The following is a 21766-nucleotide window of genomic DNA, read 5'->3' as shown; positions in this document are numbered from 1 at the left end:
GTTCCTCGACGTTTACTACTATAATGCTCTTTATTCAAATTGTTGAAGCCTTTTTATAACTTCCCTAATCTTGTTTACTAAACTAAGCATACAACGGTCTCGCTGCGCATTCCATCGATAGTTGGGTAGCTGGCGGAATATGACACCTTGTTGACGGAATATCTGATTGTGCGTTATTCGTTGATAGTTGAACGGCTGGCTGGCTGGCTGGCCGCGTTGCTGACGGGATGTTTATTCGTGGGAGGTTTGATGCTGCTGATGAAGCGAGATACACGCTTGGGGCGGTTGGCGTTTGTTTCCAAGTTGGGTTTGCAGTTTCGTCGTTAACTTATATACACTGTATTTACAACATTCTGTTAAAAGCCTGGCTGCAACTGTATCTAAATAAATGTTTCTTAATCTGAATAAGTCTGTATAAAGCCAAAACAAGAAACAATCATTAGCACTGTTAGAGCCCCCGCAAACTGCAGACTGATTTTGAGGTTGGTCGGCTTCTTAATCAGTACGGAGAGGTATGCATGTGCGCACATTACGTCGATTCAGTTGGGTCGGTTTTTGCACCGACCAAACTGTTGGTTGACAGAAAGTCTGTAGTATGCGGGAACTCTTATAGTTATAGTGCTCGTGATTTGACCTTATGCGTTTCCACAAATATGTTTCCTCTTTCGCCTCCTGAAAGATTCCGAGTCCGCTACCTAACCTTTCTTGTCGATTGGCATAATAACATTAGACGTCAATAAACCGTGTGTAGAATTTGGAAAGCCCTGGTGGTTTCATATGGTAACCTTCTTGTGCTCTTTCTAGAAAAGAAGAATACATCAGTTCTATATCAAAATAACTACCTACCCAATTCATTCAGATCTATTTATTTATTTATAATGATACTACATCCCATTGAGAGATTAGATCTTCTTCACAATTTTTCGCCAATAGTCCCGATCCATGGCTGCAGTTCTCCAACTCCCGGCTACACCGATTCTTGCCAAGTCCTGCTCCACCTGGTCCAACCACCTCGCTCGCTGGGCTCCTCTCCTTCTTGTTCCTACCGGATTCGATGCGAACACCATCTTTGCAGGGCTGTTGTCCGGCAATCTTGCAACATGCCCTGCCCATCGCACTCATCGCACCCAGCCTTGGCTACTTTCTGAATGCTGGGTTCGCCGTAGAGTTGCGCCAGTTCGTGGTTCATTCTCCTTCTCCATACTCCGCTTTCCTGTACACCACCGTATATTGTTCGTCCATGCTTCGTGCCCATAGAGAACAACCGGTCGAATTAGGGATTTGTACATGGTACACTTCGTACGGGGTCGGAGTTTGTTGGACCTCAAGGATTTGCGGAGCCCATAGTAGGCACGACTTCCATTGACAATGCGTCTTCGAATTTCACGGCTGTTGTTGTTGTCAGTTGTTATCAACGAGCCAAGGTAGACAAATTCCTCTACCACCTCGAGCTCGTCGCCGTCGATCACAACACTACTACCAAGAAAAACTCTGTTGCGATCAGTCCCTCCAGCTAGCATGTATTTAGACTTAGACGCATTGATCCCAAGCCCAATCAGCCCTGCTTCGTGTTTCAGTCGGGTATACAAGTCGGCTACCGTCGCATGTGTTCTTCCGATTATGTCCACGTCGTCGGCGAAGCAGATAAACTGACTAGACTTGTTGAAAATCGTGCCCCGCATGTTGAAGCCCGCTCTCCGCATAACACCTTCCAGCGCCACGTTGAAGAGCAGACAGGAGATTCCATCGCCTTGTCGAAGTCCCCTGTGAGTCTCAAATGATTCCGACAGCTCACCTGAGATCCGCACACTGCACCGCACACCGTTCATCGTTGCCTGAATCAGTCTTGTCAGCTTTCGGGGAAAGCCGTGTTCGTCCATGATCCTCCATAGCTGTCGTCGGTCGATTGTATCATATGCGGCCTTGAAGTCGACGAAGATGTGGTGTGTAGGGACCTGATACTCGCGGCACTTTTGGAGGATCTGCCGCAGTGTAAAAATCTGGTCCGTCGTCGAGCAACCGGGCATGAATCCGGCCTGATAACTTCCCACAAATCTACTTACTATTGGCGATAGGCGGCGGAAGAGGATCTGAGACAAAATTTTGTAGGCACCATTCAGGATTGTGATGGCACAATCCAACTTGTCGCCTTTTTTATAGATGGGGCAGATTACCCCGTCCTTCCACTCCTCCGGTAGCTGTTCTGTGTCCCAGATCCTGACTATCAACCGGTGCATACACTCTACAAGTTTTCTCGGACCTCCCTTGAAGAGCTCCGCTACGAGGCCATCCTTACCAGCTGCTTTGTGGTTCTTGAGCTGATTAATGGCCTCCTTAACTTCACCCATCGTCGGGGGTGGTACGTCGTCGTTGTTCATTGCACCGGTGTAGTCCTCCTCAACGCCGTCTAGGTCTCCTGTCTGCGCGCTGTTCAGGTGTTCATCGTAGTGCTGCCTCCACCTTTCGATCACCTCGCGTTCGTTCGTCAAGATGCCTCCTTCCTTGTTTCTGCACATTTCGGCCCGCGGCACAAATCCTTTGTGCGAGGCGTTTAGTTTCTTGAAGAACTTCCGCGATTCTCGAGAACGATAAAGCAGCTCCATCTCCTCACACTCTTTCTCTTCCAGGCGGCGCTTTTTTTCCCGAAAGAGATGTGTTTGCTGCCTTCGTTTCAGTCTGTATCGTTCCACGTTTTGTCGAGTCGCTCGTTGCAGCATGGCTGCGCGTGCTGCATCCTTCTCGTTCAGGAGCGCTCGGCACTCGTCGTCAAACCATTCGTTCCGTTGTCCTCGTTGTTCATACCCGATGACGGTCTCTGCTGTGCTGCTAATTGCTGATTTTAAGGAGTTCCAGCATTCATCGAGGGGAACAGCATCCAGTTCGTCTACCCCCGGTAACGCAGCTTCAAGACGCTGCGAATATGTTGCAGCAACGTTCGGCTCCTGTAGTCGCCGTAGGTGGTACCGTGGTGAGCGCTGGTGTCTTATGTTATTGACGACTGACAGTTTAGAACGCAGTTTGACCATCACCAGGTAGTGGTCTGAATCGATGTTAGCGCCACGATAGGTTCTGACGTCGATGATATCCGAGAAGTGCCGACCGTCGATCAAAACGTGGTCAATTTGTGTTTCTGTTTGCTGTGGTGATCTCCAGGTGTAACGGTATTGGAGGCTGTGCTGGAAGAAGGTGCTACGTATGGCCATGTTCTTGGAGGCAGCGAAGTCGATAAGTCTTAGGCCGTTTTCGTTGGTTCGCTGATGGGCGCTGAACCTACCAATTACCGGTCTGAATTCCTCCTCCTGGCCGACCTGAGCGTTCAAAACACCGATGACGATTTTGATGTCGTGTTTTGGGCAGCGATCGTATTCACGCTCTAGCTGCGCGTAGAATTCTTCTTTATCGTCATCGGTGCTAGCTAGATGGGGGCTGTGGACGTTGATAATGCTGATATTGAAGAAGTGGCATCTCATCCTCAATCTGCACATTCTTTCATTGATCGGCCACCAACCAATCACCCGTTTTTGCATCTCCCCCATCACGATGAAAGCTGTACCCAGCTCGTGTGTGTTGCCGAAGCTCTGATAGATGGTATATCCACCATGGAACGATCGCACCATCGAACCTTTCCAGCACACCTCCTGCAGCGCTACGATGTTGAAATTGCGGGCTCTCAATATTTCCGAAAGAATTCGGGTACTCGCAAGAAAATTTAGAGACTTGCAGTCCATGTTCCGAGTTTCCAATCTCTAGTCCGTGTTCTTTGCGTAGGTCTAGTCCGATTGTCCTGTCTCGAATTTCTTTGTGAATTTTCCTGTGCGTTTTATTTTTACGGATGGCTTGCAGGGCCTGCACCAACCCCCTGTCTCGCCGGAGGACCGTCGTGCACAGCTCTTTTTAGAGTCCCCGTTGGCACGAAGACAGTGATCAGCCGCCCCTAACATGGGGATCAGACGCTGTTTTGAGCCGCACCTCCATGGTGAACAGACGCTCGGATAGGCCCCCTTCCCTGTCAGCATACGACCAAGATCCCACCGGGGTTGGTTACCCGATCTTCACTATGGTTACTCGTACCCCAGCCGGTACTACGGGGAGGTAGGGATAGGAGTTACTGGACAGGAAGCTAAGGACCACGAATGGGGTCTATGCAGGTACGCGAAGTACCGATGGTACGCTTAGTCCAGTCATTTACCATTCAGATCTGTTGTTGTAATTTTGTCGCCTCCAAAAATAACACTCATTTCCTCCCAGCTCTGCTTCTTACGTATGCGGTTGCTGTAATCCGCAATTTTCGTATCCCACAGAGCGGGACGCTTCTCTATTTCGTAAATCAGTTTCTCAATTTCAATTTTTCCCGCCATTTTATTAAAAATCACAGCACTGCACTTTTGCATTATCCACTCTTGGTACTGTTTAAAAACAACAACAAAGCGTACGTGTGTTAGTTCTGATACAAAAATACACAAATACTCTCACAAAACCGTTGCGGTGCATCATCTCCATCGAGCCACCGCAGCGAATGAGGAACCTTACAACAGTGACTTTGGAACCGTATACACCCGCTCCGCCTAGTGTGTTTCATCTAATTCACATTCCATTATCGAGGCCTCGCGGCGGCCTGTCATTGCAAAATCCGCGCGGGAGAGCCGTCCAGTGTGTTCTTACGCTAACGATGTAATTCTTCAAACATATCAACAGATAGCCTAACGGAATCCTGCGTCAACTATGCGGTCGTGTCTCGGACACAACCTTCCTAACTTTTGACGTAGGACTACGTCTAACCGGAAGATATAGGGGGTGAAATGGAAATCTAGGCACTGAACAAGTAGGAAAAAATGCAAGATTTGGAACGCTTATAACTCGAGCATTTCTCAATAGATCGCGAAGGTTTTTGCATCAATTGATAGAAAATATATCTACGCATCAATCATAACGAATAACATTTCATTTTTCTTGAGATAAATAATTGAATAATTGTGAAATATCAAGCATTGTCAAAATGCACTATGTGCCCATTTTTGATTGGTCCATTTTGTGCTCCTCAAATCGTACCGACCAAAACGGGCAACCAGCGGCAGCAGCGAAATAGAATGAAGCACGATTGGAAAGGAAAAAGAAAAAAATGAACGAAACATTGGTCGCAGTCTCACACATACGTAATTCTCGAGCCAGCCAGTCAGCTTAAAAATCCCTGCTCCGCTGCCGTAACGATCATTCTCCTTCAAACCGTACACCACATCGGTTCGCATCACAACACATCAACAAACCAACCCAAGCAGCCATGTCTGGACATGGTAAAGGAGGAAAAGTGAAGGGAAAGGCAAAATCCCGCTCGAACCGTGTTGATCTGGAGTTCCCCGCAAGGGTAGCTAGGCCGAGCGCGTTAGTACCAGTGCACCAGTCCACCTAGCCGGCGTTATATAGTTTCGGCCGCCGAAGTGATCGAGTTAGCAAAGCTGCTCGTGACGATAAGAAAACCCGCATTCGGAACAGAACACATTCGGTTCGGTGGACATCAAGACAACAGGCAGTTGCAGCGAGTGGCGAGTGGCAAACGCAATCGCAAAACGGCATCAAGTAGCAGAAGAAAAAAGTTTGTTCTTTATACAAACTTATCGAAATGGTTTTTTTCAAAACCACGAGTACTAAGTTTTCTAAATTGGAATCATTCCATAAAACAAGGCGCTTTTCAGGACCTTCCAAAAAAGTGTTTAGGAAATACAGTTCAATGTTTTCTAAAACATTATCCAAAATAATAATTAAACACAAATTGATTTTTTCATAATTTATTTGCCAGGATCTGATGAGTATGTGAATTTGGCAGTTGTTCTGAGCTTATTGATAGTTGGGGACTTTCCTGATTATTCAATTTTCACCAATTCTTAAATTGTTTCCAGATTGAAAGTACAGTAATTTACAATTAGTTCGACATTTAGCTAATTGGACGGACATGTAATGCGACTTATTTAGATGGACATTTTTGTAAACATAGAGTTCGGGGTCCAAATTATGACCTCACATTGAAAGTCGACACTGTTCCACTGTCATCGCAAATGTTCAATTACAGGTTAAAATCGGCTCCAATGCGACACTGAGCGGCGCTTCGGCACGTCGCATTGAATGTAATTTACTGTCACAAAGCTGGATGGGAAGAAATTTTCCAACTGTGAAAGCTGTGGCGAGTGGCAACAAATCGCTAAACAGGAAGGTTCAGCCGAACAAGATGGGGATATCGAGTGAAAACATAACAATAAACTCTTTAGATTGAATATAATTTTGTGATCCTGAAAAGGACCCTTTTTAGCCTGCATGTGAATCCAACGAGCGAACAAATCGTAATGAATGTATTTCTTTGCCATCGCTCCCTTTTAACGCTCATTCGTTCGTCTCGCTGAGTCTGCTGAGTCTGGCTCTATCCTGTGAGTGTGTACCGCTAGAGTATAAAACACGCGGACCCCAAAAATATATCATATTTTCTTTCAAACCGTAAACCCGTGTGGTTGTACGGCATCGGCATCGTGGCTTAACAAAGGAGGACAAGTTGAGGGAAAGGAAAAGTCCCACTCGAACCGTGCAGGTGTGCAGTTCCCCGTAGGTGTATCCGCCAATTTTTCAGCAAGGGTAGCTAGGCCGAGCGCGTTAGTACCAGTGCACCAGTCCACCTAGCCTTCGTTATATAGTTTCGGCCGCCGAAGTGATCGAGTTGGCTGGTAAAGCTGCTCGCGACGATAAGAAAAACCGCATTCAGAACAGAACACATCAAGACAACAACAGGCGGTTGCAGCAAGTGGCGAGTGGCAAACGCAATCGCAAAACGGCATCAGATAGCAGAAGAAAAAAGTTTATTCTTTATACAAACTGCTTTGGTGGCAAATCCAGAACAAGGCGGCATCGAGGGCGTTCGAAATGGCTTTTTTCAAAACCACGAGTACTAAGTTTTCTAAATTGGAATCATTCCATAAAACAAGGCGCTTTTCAGGGCCATTAAACCTTCCAAAAAAGAGTTTAGGAAATACAGTTCAATGCTTTCTAAAACATTATCCAAAATAATAATAAAACACATATTGATTTTTTCATAATTTTTTTGCCAGGATATGATGAGTATGTGAATTTGGCAGTTGTTCTGAGCTTATTGATTTTCACCAATTCTTAAATTGCTTCTAGATTGAAAGTACATTAATTTACAATTATTTCGACATTTAGCTAATTGGACGGACCTGTAATGCGACATATTTAGTTGGACATGTTTGTAAACATAGAGTTCGGGGTCCAAATTATGACCCCACATTGAAAGTCGACACTGTTCCACTGTCATCGCAAATGTTCAATTACAGGTTAAAATCGCCTCCAATGCGACACTGAGTGGCGCTTCGGCACGTCGCATTGAATGTAATTTACTGTACAACATGTCACAAAGCTGCAAAGCAAAGCAAAGAAATTTTCCAACTGTGAAAGCTGTGGCGAGTGGCAAACGCAATAGCAAAACAGGAAGGTTTAACCGAACAAGATAGGAATATCGAGTGATAACAAAATACAACACCAAAGGTTCTTTTCAGAACCATCAACATATTCATAAAGAGTAAACAGTAAACTGATCCGTTTTTTTGACGTAGGACTACGTCTTCCATTTCTATACCGGGGTGTAAAATCAAAGTTTCGAAAACGAAAGCGTTACGCCGGAGACCGAGATTTTGAGCGTTAATAGCTCCTAAACAACTGAATGAAATGGTATGATAAACACTTCATTCGAAAGATAAAATGTCTACGCGTTATATACTTGTTACTTTTTCATCCAAAAACTTGTTTCAATAGCCCTAAAATTGCTTTCAAAATAGGCTATTGAAATCACCAATCGGTATACAGGTCGGACTCGATTATCCGGAGTATTGATTTATTTTTTCACTCCGGATAATCGAATCCTCCGGATAATCGAGTCAAAACAATTTTTTTCTTTATTTGTTTTTTTTTGCATGTATTTTTCATTTTTTGAAAATAAAAGAGGAATTTGATTTTTGATTCATCCCCTTAAAGTCAGAAAACACCTTTCTCACATGACAAAAAATAATTTATCCAGATTCTCTCAGGAGATGATAGACGATCATTTTTGATGAAAAAAATGTTCCTACGCATATGTACGAATTACAACAATGACAGAGTTATAGAACTTTTTTTTTGTTTCAGACTCTGTTGCTTCAAACTGGCTCTACATTAAAAAGTACGGAAGACAATTCTGATGCTTTCATTTGAAAGATGAGAAAATTTAGTACAGGACATAATAGTGGAACTCTAAATTAGTGAATTTTAATAATATTTTGGAAGTGAAACACTTAAAAGTTAATAATTTTCAATGTGTTATTATTAATTTTATCCTAAAAATTTATATTAAACCAGATTGTTTCTATCAATTAAAATGAAGTTCTTTAACCGTTCCACAATTTGTTCGTTGACGCACAACTTCTATCTTTCTTAATTTGGCTGCAATATCGATATAAACAATTCCTGGTGAAAATTCAAGCAAAATCTTCAAAAATCACGGTTTTTATCCCACTGTACGTGTAATAGCCACTTAAACATCACCTTAACGTTGACAGGTTACATTTCTTCATGAAACAAGCCGTTTTTTATGTAATAACAAAATGATAATTGCACTTAAGCCGGGTTCAGACGGTGCGAGTAAGCATACGAGTCGATCTAGTCAGTTACTGCAGTGCAGCTACTCACACCGTGTGAACACATCATGCCAGTTAGTGTCATGTGTGATTCGGCGTGCGAGCTACTTCAAAGTTTTTTGAATTTACTCGCACTCGCATCCCTCAAAACGTCAAAAAACAGAATTTAGCGTTCGAATCAGGGATGCCAAATGTAAACAAATGTCTCTATTTTTAAGATATTTGAAAATATGCGAAGATATTTATAGACTTGAAAAATATTGGAAAAACAAATAAAACCCTAATAGTTTCTAAACGGAATCGTTGTTATTTTGTTTGGCACACTGGCGGGGCACGTTTTCTTATTGAGACAGTTTTATTGGGAATCTAAATATAAAATCATCATCGGGCACAATTTTCATTCAAAATTCACTCACAACTTGCAAAAAAAAGTATTGTTCTAAGAAACAGAATACATATTCGATTTGAAAAAAGTATATTTTCATTCATTATTTTAGTTTTTGAGACGTATTTATTCCTCCGGCGAATCTACTATCATTTTCATTTCACAAATTGGTACACGAAGCTGCTGTCAACGCGAAGTAAATCAAATTTTGAAAAATCTTTTAGACTGCCATTTGTAGCACCACATACTTTCGGAATTAATTAAGCTATGGATGCTTTCGAGGTTCTAAAAAATAGCGACAATAATCTGATATATATTCCATATTCCAGAAGAAAGGCACATCATTTCTAGTTTCACTCATGAGTGTATATTGGCGTTGTATTTGTGGAGCAATTAAATCCAACAGTTTTTTCACTTTTTCAGGTGTTATTTCCAACACTGCTCTGTACTCTCGGGGATCATCATCGTGGAGTTACTCCAGTATTGTATTTGTTACTCCTTTTCTTTGCATCCAATTCCTGGCCCGAATCCTTTTTTCTTTCTGCTTTTTTCGGATAGTACCCTCAGTTCAAAGAAATTCAGCACAAAGTATTTGTAAACACGGCCAGCGTGTGTCTCGCGATAAAATTTAAAATTGTGTAATGATAAATTCAACTGAAAACCTAAGCCGAAAACAGCCAATAAATAAGTTGATTTCGGATCAATCATCTGTCAAATTAGGACCTGATTGCTGTTTCTGACTATTTGATGGACATTTGAAAAATCGTCTGGCATCTCTGGTAAACCCGTACTTAGTATCTAGTTTCTTGTCAGCAGCTCACATTGTGTGAACGGACAAGGCGAGTCAACCATTTGTCAAGCGAGTTCACCGGGTCAGTAGCTGCTCGTTGTGAAGTCAGCTACTAGCAACGTATAAATGGGCCTTTACACATACCATAGAATACCTCCACTAAGTATAACAATTCTCAGAAAAATAAGAAAGTTTAGGATTCTGATCAAAAATAAGTTGCTGTGAACATTTTTCCGGAACAACTCATGGTCACCTATCACCGTATTATGTCACCATTCATTTAGAGTTTTCATCCTAGTTCCATTAGAAAAGATAAAATCATCGAATGAAGTGTAATATCATGGTTTATATTCAGTCGTATAGTTTATTTGTGAAAGAAATAAAGGTCATACAAAAAGGAGTATCAAATTCAATTCTGTTAAAATTCATTGTGGAATATTTTCTCAATACGAAAACCATTCAATTTTGTTGAGTCAGGAATTGCTTATGCACTTTCTGGGACCTAGTTTCTGGGACTAGTCAAGCCATTTCTTTTGATACCCATACATATTAGCTATGCAATATAGAATTAAAGGGTGTGTCACATCAAATTGCATCACGGAAAAAACGCTGTAGAAATTCGCCCAGTAGACCGATCCTTTTGAAAATTTTAGACAGTAAAATAAAAACTATTAAACAACTTTTGGCATTTTCTTTTTATTCATACTTCGAGCCCAAGCTCGTATGCTCGCACCTTCCTCTTTACCCCGTCCATAAGGTTCTGTACAACGTCAGGTTGTAGTTTTTTTTGAACAGAAATCCATTTTCTCTTGAAGTCCGCCTCCGATTTGACAACTTTTGGGTTCTTCCGGAGGGCCTGCTTCATAATCGCCCAATATTTCTCTATTGGGCGAAGCACCGACGCGTTGGGCGGGTTCATTTCCTTTGGCACGAAGGTGACCCCGTTGGCTTCGTACCACTCCAACACGTCCTTTGAATAGTAGCACGAAGCGAGATCCGGCCAGAAGATGGTCGGGCCCTCGTGTTGCTTCAATGGTGGTAGTAAGCGCTTCTGTAGGCACTCCTTAAGGTAAACCTGTCCGTTTACCGTGCCGGTCAACACGAAGGGGGCGCTCCGCTTTCCGCAACAGCAGATCGCTTGCCACATCATGTACTTTTTGGCAAACTTGGATAGTTTCTGCTTGCGAATCTCCTCCGGAACGCTGAATTTGTCCTCTGCGGAGAAGAACAACAGGCCCGGCAGCTGACGAAAGTCCACTTTGACGTAGGTTTCGTCGTCCATTACCAGGCAATGCGGCTTCGTCAGCATTTCGGTGTACAGCTTCCGGGCTCGCGTCTTCCCCACCATGTTTTGCCTTTCGTCGCGGTTAGGAGCCTTCTGAACCTTGTATGTACGCAGGCCCTCCCGCTGCTTGGTCCGCTGGACGAATGAACTTGACAAATTCAGCTTATTGGCGACATCCCGGACCGAACTTCTCGGATCACGTCTAAACTGCTTAACTACGCGCTTGTGATCTTTTTCACTGACGGAGCATCCATTTTTGCCGTTCTTCACCTTCCGGTCGATGGTTAGGTTCTCGAAGTATCGTTTTAGTACTCTGCTAACCGTGGATTGGACGATTCCCAGCATCTTACCGATGTCCCGATGTGACAACTCCGGATTCTCGAAATGAGTGCACAGGATTAATTCACGACGCTTTTTTTCGTTCGACGACATTTTTCCAAATTTACGAAAAATTTACAGTGAAGCATGGCCAACGTGATCTATACACTCTTATCTGATTATAAGCGAAAGCTGAAGATATAATTCCTAAAAATTAAATTTCTACAGCGTTTTTTCCGTGATGCAATTTGATGTGACACACCCTTTATTATACAAATTATTCAAAATTTCCGAAAATCAAAAATAAAATACTCCGGATAATCGAGCCTAAAATTCCGGATAATCGAATCCCGGATAATCGAGTCTCCGGATAATCTAGTCCGACCTGTATAAGCGAGCGCCGCTCGGAAATCCACTCAGTTATAATTGAACAGCGATTGGAGCATGTTGTCGCTGTAGTGGTGAAGCTAACTTCGTTCATCATGAAAGCGCTGATAAACGATGTCACCAAGAGCCTGTTTGTGCACCGTAGGCCAGAAAGGAATCCATCAGGAGGAGAGTGATGCCACAAAAGTTTCCGCTTGAGACATCGGAGCAGCCGCTACACACACATATTCGCGCGGAACTCTTTTCATTCAGTTGCCATCCAGCATCGAGAAGATTCTGGAAAGATGTCATCGTTGCTGAAAAATAATCTGCTAGTTCCCCTTGGAATTGAAAAATACATTCATGCGAAAGAGTTTATTTTAATTTCTATCCATATAAAACTGCAACTAAATACATTTGGTTTTGTGATTTTTCAATCCATTGCAATTAGCAGGAAAGGTTCTGAAGATTATTCTTCTTATTTTCGTATCCAATATTGGATGCGCGCGCAACTGAAAATGTTTCGCATCGAGAAAATCATATAATTTTCAATCGATTATTGCTCAGTCGCTAAAAGTTTCAAACTCAGAAAGTTCATTCGCCTCTAGTTTGCCTTCCAAATTGCCATCGTAAACCACACCTTCTCTCGATTCAATCACGAACAAAAAGCACATTAAGCGATATTCTGGTGGCTAAACGCATTAATTTTTCGTGCGGACATCGACAAGACAACATCGTTACTGAACGAGCTGGACGAGCTGGACGGCGAGGGATCGAGGGATTCATTACCTGGCCTGACCTGACCTGGAACCCATTCAGTTTGTTTGGAACTGTGAGGGAGCGCAGAAAAGCCGATCCATCAGAAGGAGAAGAGTAGGCGACCAAGAGAGTATCAGCATCGAAAAACATCGGAGACATCGGAGCAGCCGCCACACACACACACACATACACGCGCGGAATTCTTCGTTTGATTCCTCATCGAGAAGATTCCGGAAAGATGTTATCTGAAAAATAATCTGCCAAGTTCCCTGGAAATTAAAAAATACATTCAAGCGAAAGATTTTTTTTGAATGTTTTTTATTCATATAACACTGCGATCAATTGCATTTCGTTTTGTGATTTTTCAATCAAGTGCAATTAACAGGAAAGTTTCTGAAGATTATTCTTTCCCATCAGTAGATTGTTATCGTATCCAATATTATATGCATAAAACCTTGTGCCTCTAACGTAACGTTCTCGTTTTCCCCAAAGTCTCCCGAATATTCATTTATTCATTCATTCAGAATGGATTAAGATTAAACTTCATACAAATGATCACTAAATAAACTATAGTCCTACGTCAACCTTGCGGTTATACCACAGATATAACCCACTTCCTGTTTTTCAGGTAGATTTTCAGGTTCACGCAGGAGAAGAAAATAAAACAACATATTTAAAATATATCTTTAACAAAAGCTGTCCCCTTTGTATAGTCCTACGTCACTCCGGTTATGTCCCCGACATTACCCACCCGTCTTTTTTTTTCAAAAATGATCTATGAAATAAACAAGAAATAATGCACTATCCCTCACGTTTATAATTTTTTTTTAGAAATTTTATTTCCCTAAGATAATCATTGCCACACCCCTGCGGAAATAAGGCACTTGTTATATATATATTTTTTCTGTACCCAACCTAATAATTTTGAAATACAATAAATTACTTGTTCATTTATTTGAAATAAAAACAATACACAAAACATAGAGATATTACAGCTTGTATAACGTTCAAGGGAAGTTGAAACGTCTTTTTCCATCGAAACGGTATCCATATGCAGCAGCGTTGCGAACATCTACTAATGCAGGATTCCTGTTTTTGAAGAAGCTACCATGAGAAAAAGGAGCTCTCACATTTCCGTTGGATATTCCATTTAATACACGAGGGTAAAATGCTACAAAGGTACCATTGGGTGGAATAACGCTCTTCAGTTCAATGTCATCTGGATCATATGTGACTATGCCTTTCATGAGCACTAACGCACCAAACATAACTATCAATGAAATTGGTTTGCACTGCAAAGAGAATGTTATAAGTTGAATTTTAACTCAGTATGGTTTACTTACCATATTATGAATTGTTAAAACATGTACCCAATGGTTCTGTTGTGAGTATTGTACTTTACAGTATATATCAGCTTATATTTTAATAATAGCTGTGCTTATTACTTATTACAAAACAAGTTCAGATATGGTATGTTTACATATACATGGCATTTCAAACAATCGTCAAGTAATATTTCATGGATGCATACCAGATTACTAATTATGTGATAATAATTATTATTGAAGGTGAACTCGTAAAATCCGAATTACAAGTTGATGTAAACATTAGCTTCAATTATTTCGTTGCCAATTCCAAGATAGATCTCTGGTTAAAGGTGCGACCATTTGGTCACAAAGGGTGCTCATGCACTGTTTGACCGAAACAAATTATTTGACAGATAAAATTGGACCAACGTGTCATCATTTGCGGTCATTTTTGTAGCCAGCATAGAAATCATAACCTAAAATTAAAAATGGAGTGCCCCGTGCGATTCTGCAGCATCGCCAAATAAAGCGTCCGGATGGATATCCAAACATCGTTTGCCAAAGAAACTATCCAACGTAATCAAATGTTGAACATATATGACTCCAAAAAGTAAACAATACGTGAGCCCCTGCTGCTCAATTTGTGCTGGTTGGGATAGGGTTACCAGAGCCCCGAACGTGTACTGATCAAATATATTCGATACAAAACATGACAAGTAAATAATCAGTTATTGGGTGCCTAGAATATTTTTGCGGTCTGTTCTTCAAACATGTCGGTACATGGTTAGGTTTGCCAGGAGGCTGAAAACCTCTCAAATAAAGAATTAAAAAAAAATGGTTAGGTTACTTTGAATATTATAGTCATTTCATTCCCATTTTCGATGTTTGACATTGTTTGCCATGATAATTGAGGAATGGCAAACAAAATAGTGTTTGTGTAAACTTCAAACCAAACTTTATTTGACAAAAAGTGTCAAATATTTAACCTCCGCACAAACAGTGTACGGTCACCTTATACTTATGACAGACATACAGCTGTACTTGCGTTGTACTTCGAAAATTGTATGTCTGTCACCATGTACAGCGCTAGAACCATGCAAGCAACTCGGTACAATCGCTGTACCTGTACCGACCTGTTTTACCGCTGTACATGGCTACAGTTGTACTTGCGCAGCGCCATAGACGGTTAGTGGTGGGTAGCATGAACAAAACGAATTAAAACATTTGGTATCATTCTTTTCATTGACTTTCTCTTGAGTTAATAACTTAGATTGGAAACATATTTGTTGTGTTCGATAGTTTAGACGCTAAATAAAAACCTTTTTCATTGAAATATTGGTGAAAATACAATGCAATAAATTCAAACTTCTGATTGTCAGTCTGACATGCGGTACAATGTACAACCAAAGTATGTGTGTCATGCTATCGTGGTACCTGTACAACGCTGTACACGTACAGCGCTAGTACAGTTGTATGTCTGCCCATGGTATTAAGAAAAACGATTTCAAGGCCTCCAATTAAAGGTTAACACTGTTGACATTTGTTAAAGTGTTAGAGAACAATGATTGTACAGCGCTAGCATTTGAATATAGTTAAATTATCGATTTTATTACTATATTAACATAAAAAAAATATTATACTTCTTAACCTACACTTTACATTAGTGTCGCTTATGCGATCTGAACTAGAACTAAGCGTAAAGCGGACCTTATGGGCACCTTACACGATCAAAATGATTGACAATAAGTGTCTTCAATATCGTGACAGCTAGGCTTTCAACATCCTCAATCAATATTTCGCCACCTTACACGGTCAATATCGCCCTCAACCCGAGACAACGAAAGTATCCGCGATGGATAGTGGCGACATTCAAGTTTGGGATCCAAACTATTCTCCATCAGATTAAGAGGCTAAAAGGCAATTTTAAATTGGTAAAATTTGAATGAAAATATCTACTTGGTATTATTTAATAAGTTGAAGCGCGTAGTCCTAACTCTAACTTATCCTATTTCCTCTGAATTTTCAGATATTCCTACTAAAATTTATTATTATAATATAACGTCAATTTCTGTATGGGATTTTCTCACCACTTGCAGAAAAAAAGTGATTTGCATTCACATAGAATACTTATTTGATTCGGAAAAGTTAATTTTCATTCATAATTTACACTTTAAAACTCGTTTTTCCTTCTCAAAAACACATCATAATACTCGCTTCACAATTACAGACTGTTCCTTTCAGTTTCAGAGATGCCAGATTATTTTAGTTTGCGAAAATATATGCAAGTTATATTATTGCAAATGTTTTTATTCCATAAATAAGACTATGACAGTAGAACCCCAATTATCTGCGAGCGGGTGATCCGCCGTGCGGATTATTCGCGACTGCGAGTTCCATAGTAAATCAATAGGCCTTTCCGGAATTTGATAGTGAGTGGTAGCCCCATGATTTTTTGTTGTGGTCATGGCTTTTACATTATTTAGCCACGACCTTATAGATGGATAGTTTAATGATTTCTGTATGGATAAAACATAGTTTTTATGTTGAAACATCTTTTTTCGTGTTTGTTATTCTTTTTTGGTCCTTCAATGGTTCATCCGCGATTTTCGTTATTCGCGATGAGTTTACCCGACTATTCCGCGGATAATCGGGATTCTACTGTAACTTGAATTAACACGTGATGTTTTTTCATCTGTGATTTTCCCAGATCTCCTCATTCTCCACATTTTTATAGCGGAGTGTGAATGAACACACAACTTAGACTAAAGTGGCTGCCCCGTTCGCTAGCGCAAAGAATGACCGAGTTCAACGTTAAAACATTTCTAAGACGTTGTTAATTTTCATTCACATTGTCAGTTTTGATTTGATTTGTAAGTCCTGTATTTTTCTATTTAAAGTACCGTAATTAACATTTAATGCGACATTTTTCTAATTGGATAGATCTGTAATGCGACACGTTTAATTGTACATTTTTACCTCTAATTGGACGTTTTTTGTAAACATCGAGTTCGGGGCCCAAATTATGACTCCACATTAAAATTCACCACCAGACGTCAACATTGTACCACTCTCATCGTCAATGTCCAATTACAGGTCAAAATCGCCTCCAATGCGACACTGAGTGGTTCCTTGGCATGTCGCATTAAATGTAAATTATTGTATGAGTTTTCTAAACCAAAAGATTTCCATTATGATTCCTACAATTTCAGAAGTTAATAAATTTTAATTGCAATCGCAAAAAAGACTAACAAAAATTTAATCTCCGCTTGCAAATCTGGAAATCCGGATTTTCTGATTTTCGGGCATCAATATCGTGACATTTCATATGGATGCATGATGATGACGTTTTACCTCACGGACTTCCAGACTGAGTTGCCAGATTTGCAAGCGGACATTTAATGTTTGTTAGTCTTTTGTGCGATTGCAATTAAAATGTATAAACTTCTGAAATTGTAGGCATCATAAATGAAAGCTTTTGGTTTGGAAAACTGATACAGTAATTTACATTCAAAGCGACTAATGTCTAACCAAACGTGTCGCATACAGGTCTGTCCAATTAGAAAAATGTCGCATTAAATGTAAATTACTGTACCTAAAATACCAAAATACAGTACTTTTCGCGATACAAATCAAAACCTCAAAGTAAACTGACAATGTGATGGTGAGAGAGTGAATGAAAATTAACAACGTCTTAGGATTTTTTTAACATTGAGCTCGGTCATTCTTTGCACTAGGGAGCGGGGCAGCCACTTTAGTCTAAGTTGTGTGTTTCTTCACACTCCGCTATAAAATTTGGAGAATGAGAAGATCTGGGAAAATCACAGGTGAAAAAACATCACGTGTTAATTCAAGTTACAGTAGAATCCCGATTATCCGCAAATAGTCGGGATGATGTTTAAACATAGAAACTATGTTTTATCAATACAGAAATAGATACAGATACAGATACATATACAGATAATCGGGGTTCTACTGTCATAGTCTTATTTATTGAATAAAAACATTTACTTGCAGATAATATAATTTGCATATATTTTCGCAATCTAAAATAATCTGGCATCCCTGAAACGGACACTTATTGTCAATCAGTCTGATCGTGTAAGGTGGCCATAAGAACACACTGGACGGCGAAGGGCGCGCCCTCCTGATTCAATACCAAGCAGCGATTCGAAAATATAATTTCATTACACAAAAAACATCTAAAATACCATGAATATTGACAAATATTCGTTCATTATATTTCAATTTTGAAACTACTAACAAAAATACGCAAAATAGTTTAATTACCATTCATAGTATTTAAATTATTGTCAATATTGACAAAATTATTTAAATTACCTTCATTACCAACAAAATGAACAAATAATTACACAAAATATTGCAAAATTTACACACTTATTTAGGGTTAATACGAGGGTAAAAAATATTTACATTGAGTTGAAGTCTGTGAGCGTGTTTAATGTCAAAAACCAAGCCCCGGGCAAGGGGATATGATCCGCGAGTCAAGATGTGCTACAAATTTAGCTGTCATTGCCAAACCTATCAAATTACTCGGCGAACTCAAGGCAAATCTATGGAACAAGGTGCGCCCATTCGCTAACTAAAAAAAGAATTGTTTTTCGTAAAAAAAATTTATGTGAAATGTAATGATCATGATGATCACAAGGGTCTGAATGATAATATAAAACGTAGAACCCTAGGTTGATCACTTGAAATGTAGTATTATGTAAACCAACTTAAGAAATTGAAAGAATTTAAGTGAAATAAAAGGGTTTGAATGAATTCTGCATTATTTCAATAATTTGAATTTTTTCCTGACGCTTACTTAGCCATTTGGTTGTATATTTCCAAATATTTTACAACACAATAATCACAAAAACTCACCATTATAATATAAAATCAGCATCAAACACAATTTCAGTTTCATATTATTTCACAATTTTCGAGGAAACGTATTACTCTATTACATAGAATACATATTGAATACAGAAAAGTAAATTTTCATTCATTATTTTTTGTTCTAGAAGTGTGTTAATTTCGTCCTTAATTTCGTTTTCCAAATGGCGCAAATCATTATGGTGCCTTCAACGCAAAGACAATAAATGAAACGCTTGCAGCGTAAAACGTAATGAATATAATGAATATAGCAATGAGTATTTAATAAAGTATCAGTATATTCCACAAATTGTGCTCAATCGTCTTAATTTACTTTTGTGTATTTTTTAAATGGCTGCAGAAAACCACTTCACGTTTTGACCCACCTGGTAGTATGTTAAGTGCCTTGTTTTACACCAGCTTGAGAGTTTGGCAGTTCTCGCGAGTGACAGTGGTCGCAAATTGCATTTGCGACCCGGACATGTTTGACGCTGTCAAATCCTATGTGCTAGTATACGGATGCCCTCAGGCTGTCAAAAACCATGTTAGGTGATTTTTTCGAGGTTATTTTTTTGTTTTGAAACGATTCTTGAAAAGTGGGTCGAAATCTTGTCAAAAACATTTACTATCGTTGTTTGTTGTTGAAATAATTGGTCCGAATCGGAAAGCCATTGAACATGGTACAATAATTCAGCACTTATTCACGAAGGATGAGGACACCGTTCACCGGGAGGCGTTGTGGAAAACAATAGCGCATCATATTGAAGCTGTGCCGGTTGAACTAAGGAAAGCCTTGGAGGAAAGAAAATTCGATCGGCTCATAATTCTGGGAAATCTGGATGAGTATGCCATCGGAAGTCTCCCATTGGAAGTAGGTCCGAAGATTTTCCTTGGCTACATGGTAAAACGCATCCGAGAATTAACCATCCCGTTTTTGAATGCGGATTTAAACAGTCGCGTTGGTTCCCATCGTTCGATGGATATAACACCGAACCAGAAAACCATGAAGAAGCGAAAGCATACGCCCACTACTTCTGCGGGAAGCTCGATGCTCGGCTCGATGGAAAGTGAAGCCGATTTTAACGCCAGCGTGTATCAGAACCGGATTGCAGTTCTCGTCGCAAATTTCTTGAACACAAAATCGCTGCCAGGTCAGGTGAAACCCGGAGATGTTCAAGTAATTGTGTCCAAAAATGAAGCAGAGCCTCCGGTAGCAAAAGTCGTTTGCGTCAGCTGTAAATTGCCGTGCAATGTTGCCTTGACCGAAGCACGACCTGGCGTGTTCCACCCAACACTATCTAATTTCTTCAAACACTACACCAAGTCACATCCAAAGTATACTCTTCCGGTCATGAACAAGGACATCCGGACAGCTTTTACTCGAACCAAGAAGGAAAATGTAAGAAATCAGGATCAGCAGACAACAGTAACTGAAAGCAGTGCATCTCACTATGACCTCTTGGAGTCAGACGTTCCCGGCGAAGGCGTTTTGGAGGTAGACGTTCCCGGCGAAGGCGTTTTGGAGGAGTATCTAGCCGAGTAAATCGAACCAGGAAACGAAGCAGTCACTATCGAGATTCTGGATGCTAGCAAAGCTGTCGTTGACTCACAGGTTGGTTAGAGTTCCTTGAAACCCTAGAATGCTCAATGTTTTACGTTTCACCCTTCTTTTTTATTAATAAATAGCTTGCTAAATGGTTGGTTTTAAGTTTTATTTATTCACATGACACTAATGTATATTCACAGTTCATTCCCAACATTTTGTCCGTGTTTGCGTTACGTGTTGCTGATTCAACGTTCAACTGATGCTAAAGATTTGTGTTATTTTTACTTCGTTTTAGTTAAAAGTCGCAAGTCGGTCTCGATCAGAGAATCGGAATTGGATGCTCGTTCGTGAAATCGATTCTAATCAGCCATTAATCACAAGCTATTTTGAGTGCACTCAACGAATCGTTAATATAGCTGAACAACTTCAAACCGATTCGAGTTCGGGACGGTCGTCTAATTCTACACCATGTATCCTGGATATTGAAACGACTTCTAATACGGCTTCACATAGTATGACATCTAAACTCCTTCTGGAGCTCGTAAATCTCTTCAATGTCAGCGGGAAAAGGATCAAATTTGCAGATGAGTTTAAGACGTATTGCACCTACATGTATATTTTAGCAGGACCGAAGGCTTATAATACGCTTAAATCAACATTGCCGTTAATTTCGTTGAGAACTGCACAAAAACATCTACACAAAACTATTGATCGAGTTAAAGAAGGGGAATTGCGAGTTGAGCAGCTGAAGAAATTTTTGGAACTCACGGATTCTCCACCTGTTGTTTGGCTATCCGAGGATGCAACGAGGATAGTTTCTAAATTACAAATCGATCCTGCTTCTGGAAATATAATTGGAACTCTTCTGCCGAAAGATGATGAGACAGGAATGCCTGTATTATTACAGAGAGACCTTGAAAGTGTTTCACAGATGAAAAAAGAATTGAACTCCTCCACACTGATCATCAACGCCGTAGTCACTATAGCTAGATATGCCGTGGAGCTGCAAATATTCGTTCATAGAATAGTAAGAATAGCACTGCCGTAATAGCCGTGGCAATAGCCGTGGAGCTGCAAATATTCGTTCAAAGAATAGCACTTCGGGTCTACGTCCCTGTCCCTGTCGTAGAAGGCGACTAATCGGGTGACAACGCGAGTAAGGGCGCGGTAAAGCCTATGGAGAATGCACGGGGGAAATACCGTGTACAGGAGCAACGAGAGGAGTGTTGAGCACATCAGGATCGACGCCAGTAAGATCCTGATTACGACATACTGGTATGACATGGAAAACGGACAAGACACGAAAACGGATAACATGCGATGCTAAAAGCCGACAGTCGTGCTATTCTGCTCCCTGAGTAAGGAAGGGTGACACCTACCTGAAATAGTACGGTTGCCCCCGTCCCGGTAACAACTTGGCAAGTCTTCGGGTACGTTCGATGCTCGTCTAGGCCTTGGCACTAGGTACT

General features: G+C 40.6%; 2 protein-coding genes across 3 annotated transcripts; one reads left to right on the top strand and one right to left on the bottom strand.

The window, feature by feature from the left end:
• Positions 1-13504: 13504 nt before the first annotated feature.
• On the bottom strand, positions 13505-14229 carry LOC129778618 (uncharacterized). Its single transcript, XM_055785634.1, has 2 exons — positions 13913-14229; positions 13505-13861 (listed from the first exon to the last, which is right to left on the bottom strand). Exons 1-2 carry the CDS (start codon positions 13913-13915, stop codon positions 13577-13579), a joined length of 288 nt encoding a protein of 95 aa, XP_055641609.1. The 5' UTR covers positions 13916-14229; the 3' UTR covers positions 13505-13576.
• A 4125-nt stretch (positions 14230-18354) lies between these two features.
• Positions 18355-20730, top strand: LOC129779110 (uncharacterized). Of its 2 annotated transcripts, XM_055786382.1 has the most exons (3): positions 18355-18459; positions 19113-20363; positions 20593-20730. In XM_055786382.1, exon 2 carries the CDS (start codon positions 19650-19652, stop codon positions 20292-20294), a length of 645 nt encoding a protein of 214 aa, XP_055642357.1. In that variant the 5' UTR covers positions 18355-18459; positions 19113-19649; the 3' UTR covers positions 20295-20363; positions 20593-20730. The 2 variants fall into 2 exon arrangements, with proteins under 2 accessions (XP_055642357.1, XP_055642356.1); XM_055786381.1 differs by lacking the exon at positions 18355-18459 and having other exon boundaries at positions 18904-20363.
• Positions 20731-21766: the final 1036 nt, after the last annotated feature.

Source organism: Toxorhynchites rutilus, chromosome 3 (genome assembly GCF_029784135.1).
Source record: "Toxorhynchites rutilus septentrionalis strain SRP chromosome 3, ASM2978413v1, whole genome shotgun sequence".
Classification (NCBI taxonomy): Eukaryota; Metazoa; Arthropoda; class Insecta; order Diptera; family Culicidae; genus Toxorhynchites; species Toxorhynchites rutilus.
Note: the sequence above shows the minus strand (reverse complement) of the source record. Positions and strands in the feature narration are given on the sequence as shown.

Coding starts and splice junctions, on each gene's coding strand:
- LOC129779110 (XM_055786382.1), top strand. CDS start 19,650: ATGGTAAAACGCATCCGAGAATTAACCATCCCGTTTTTGAATGCGGAT.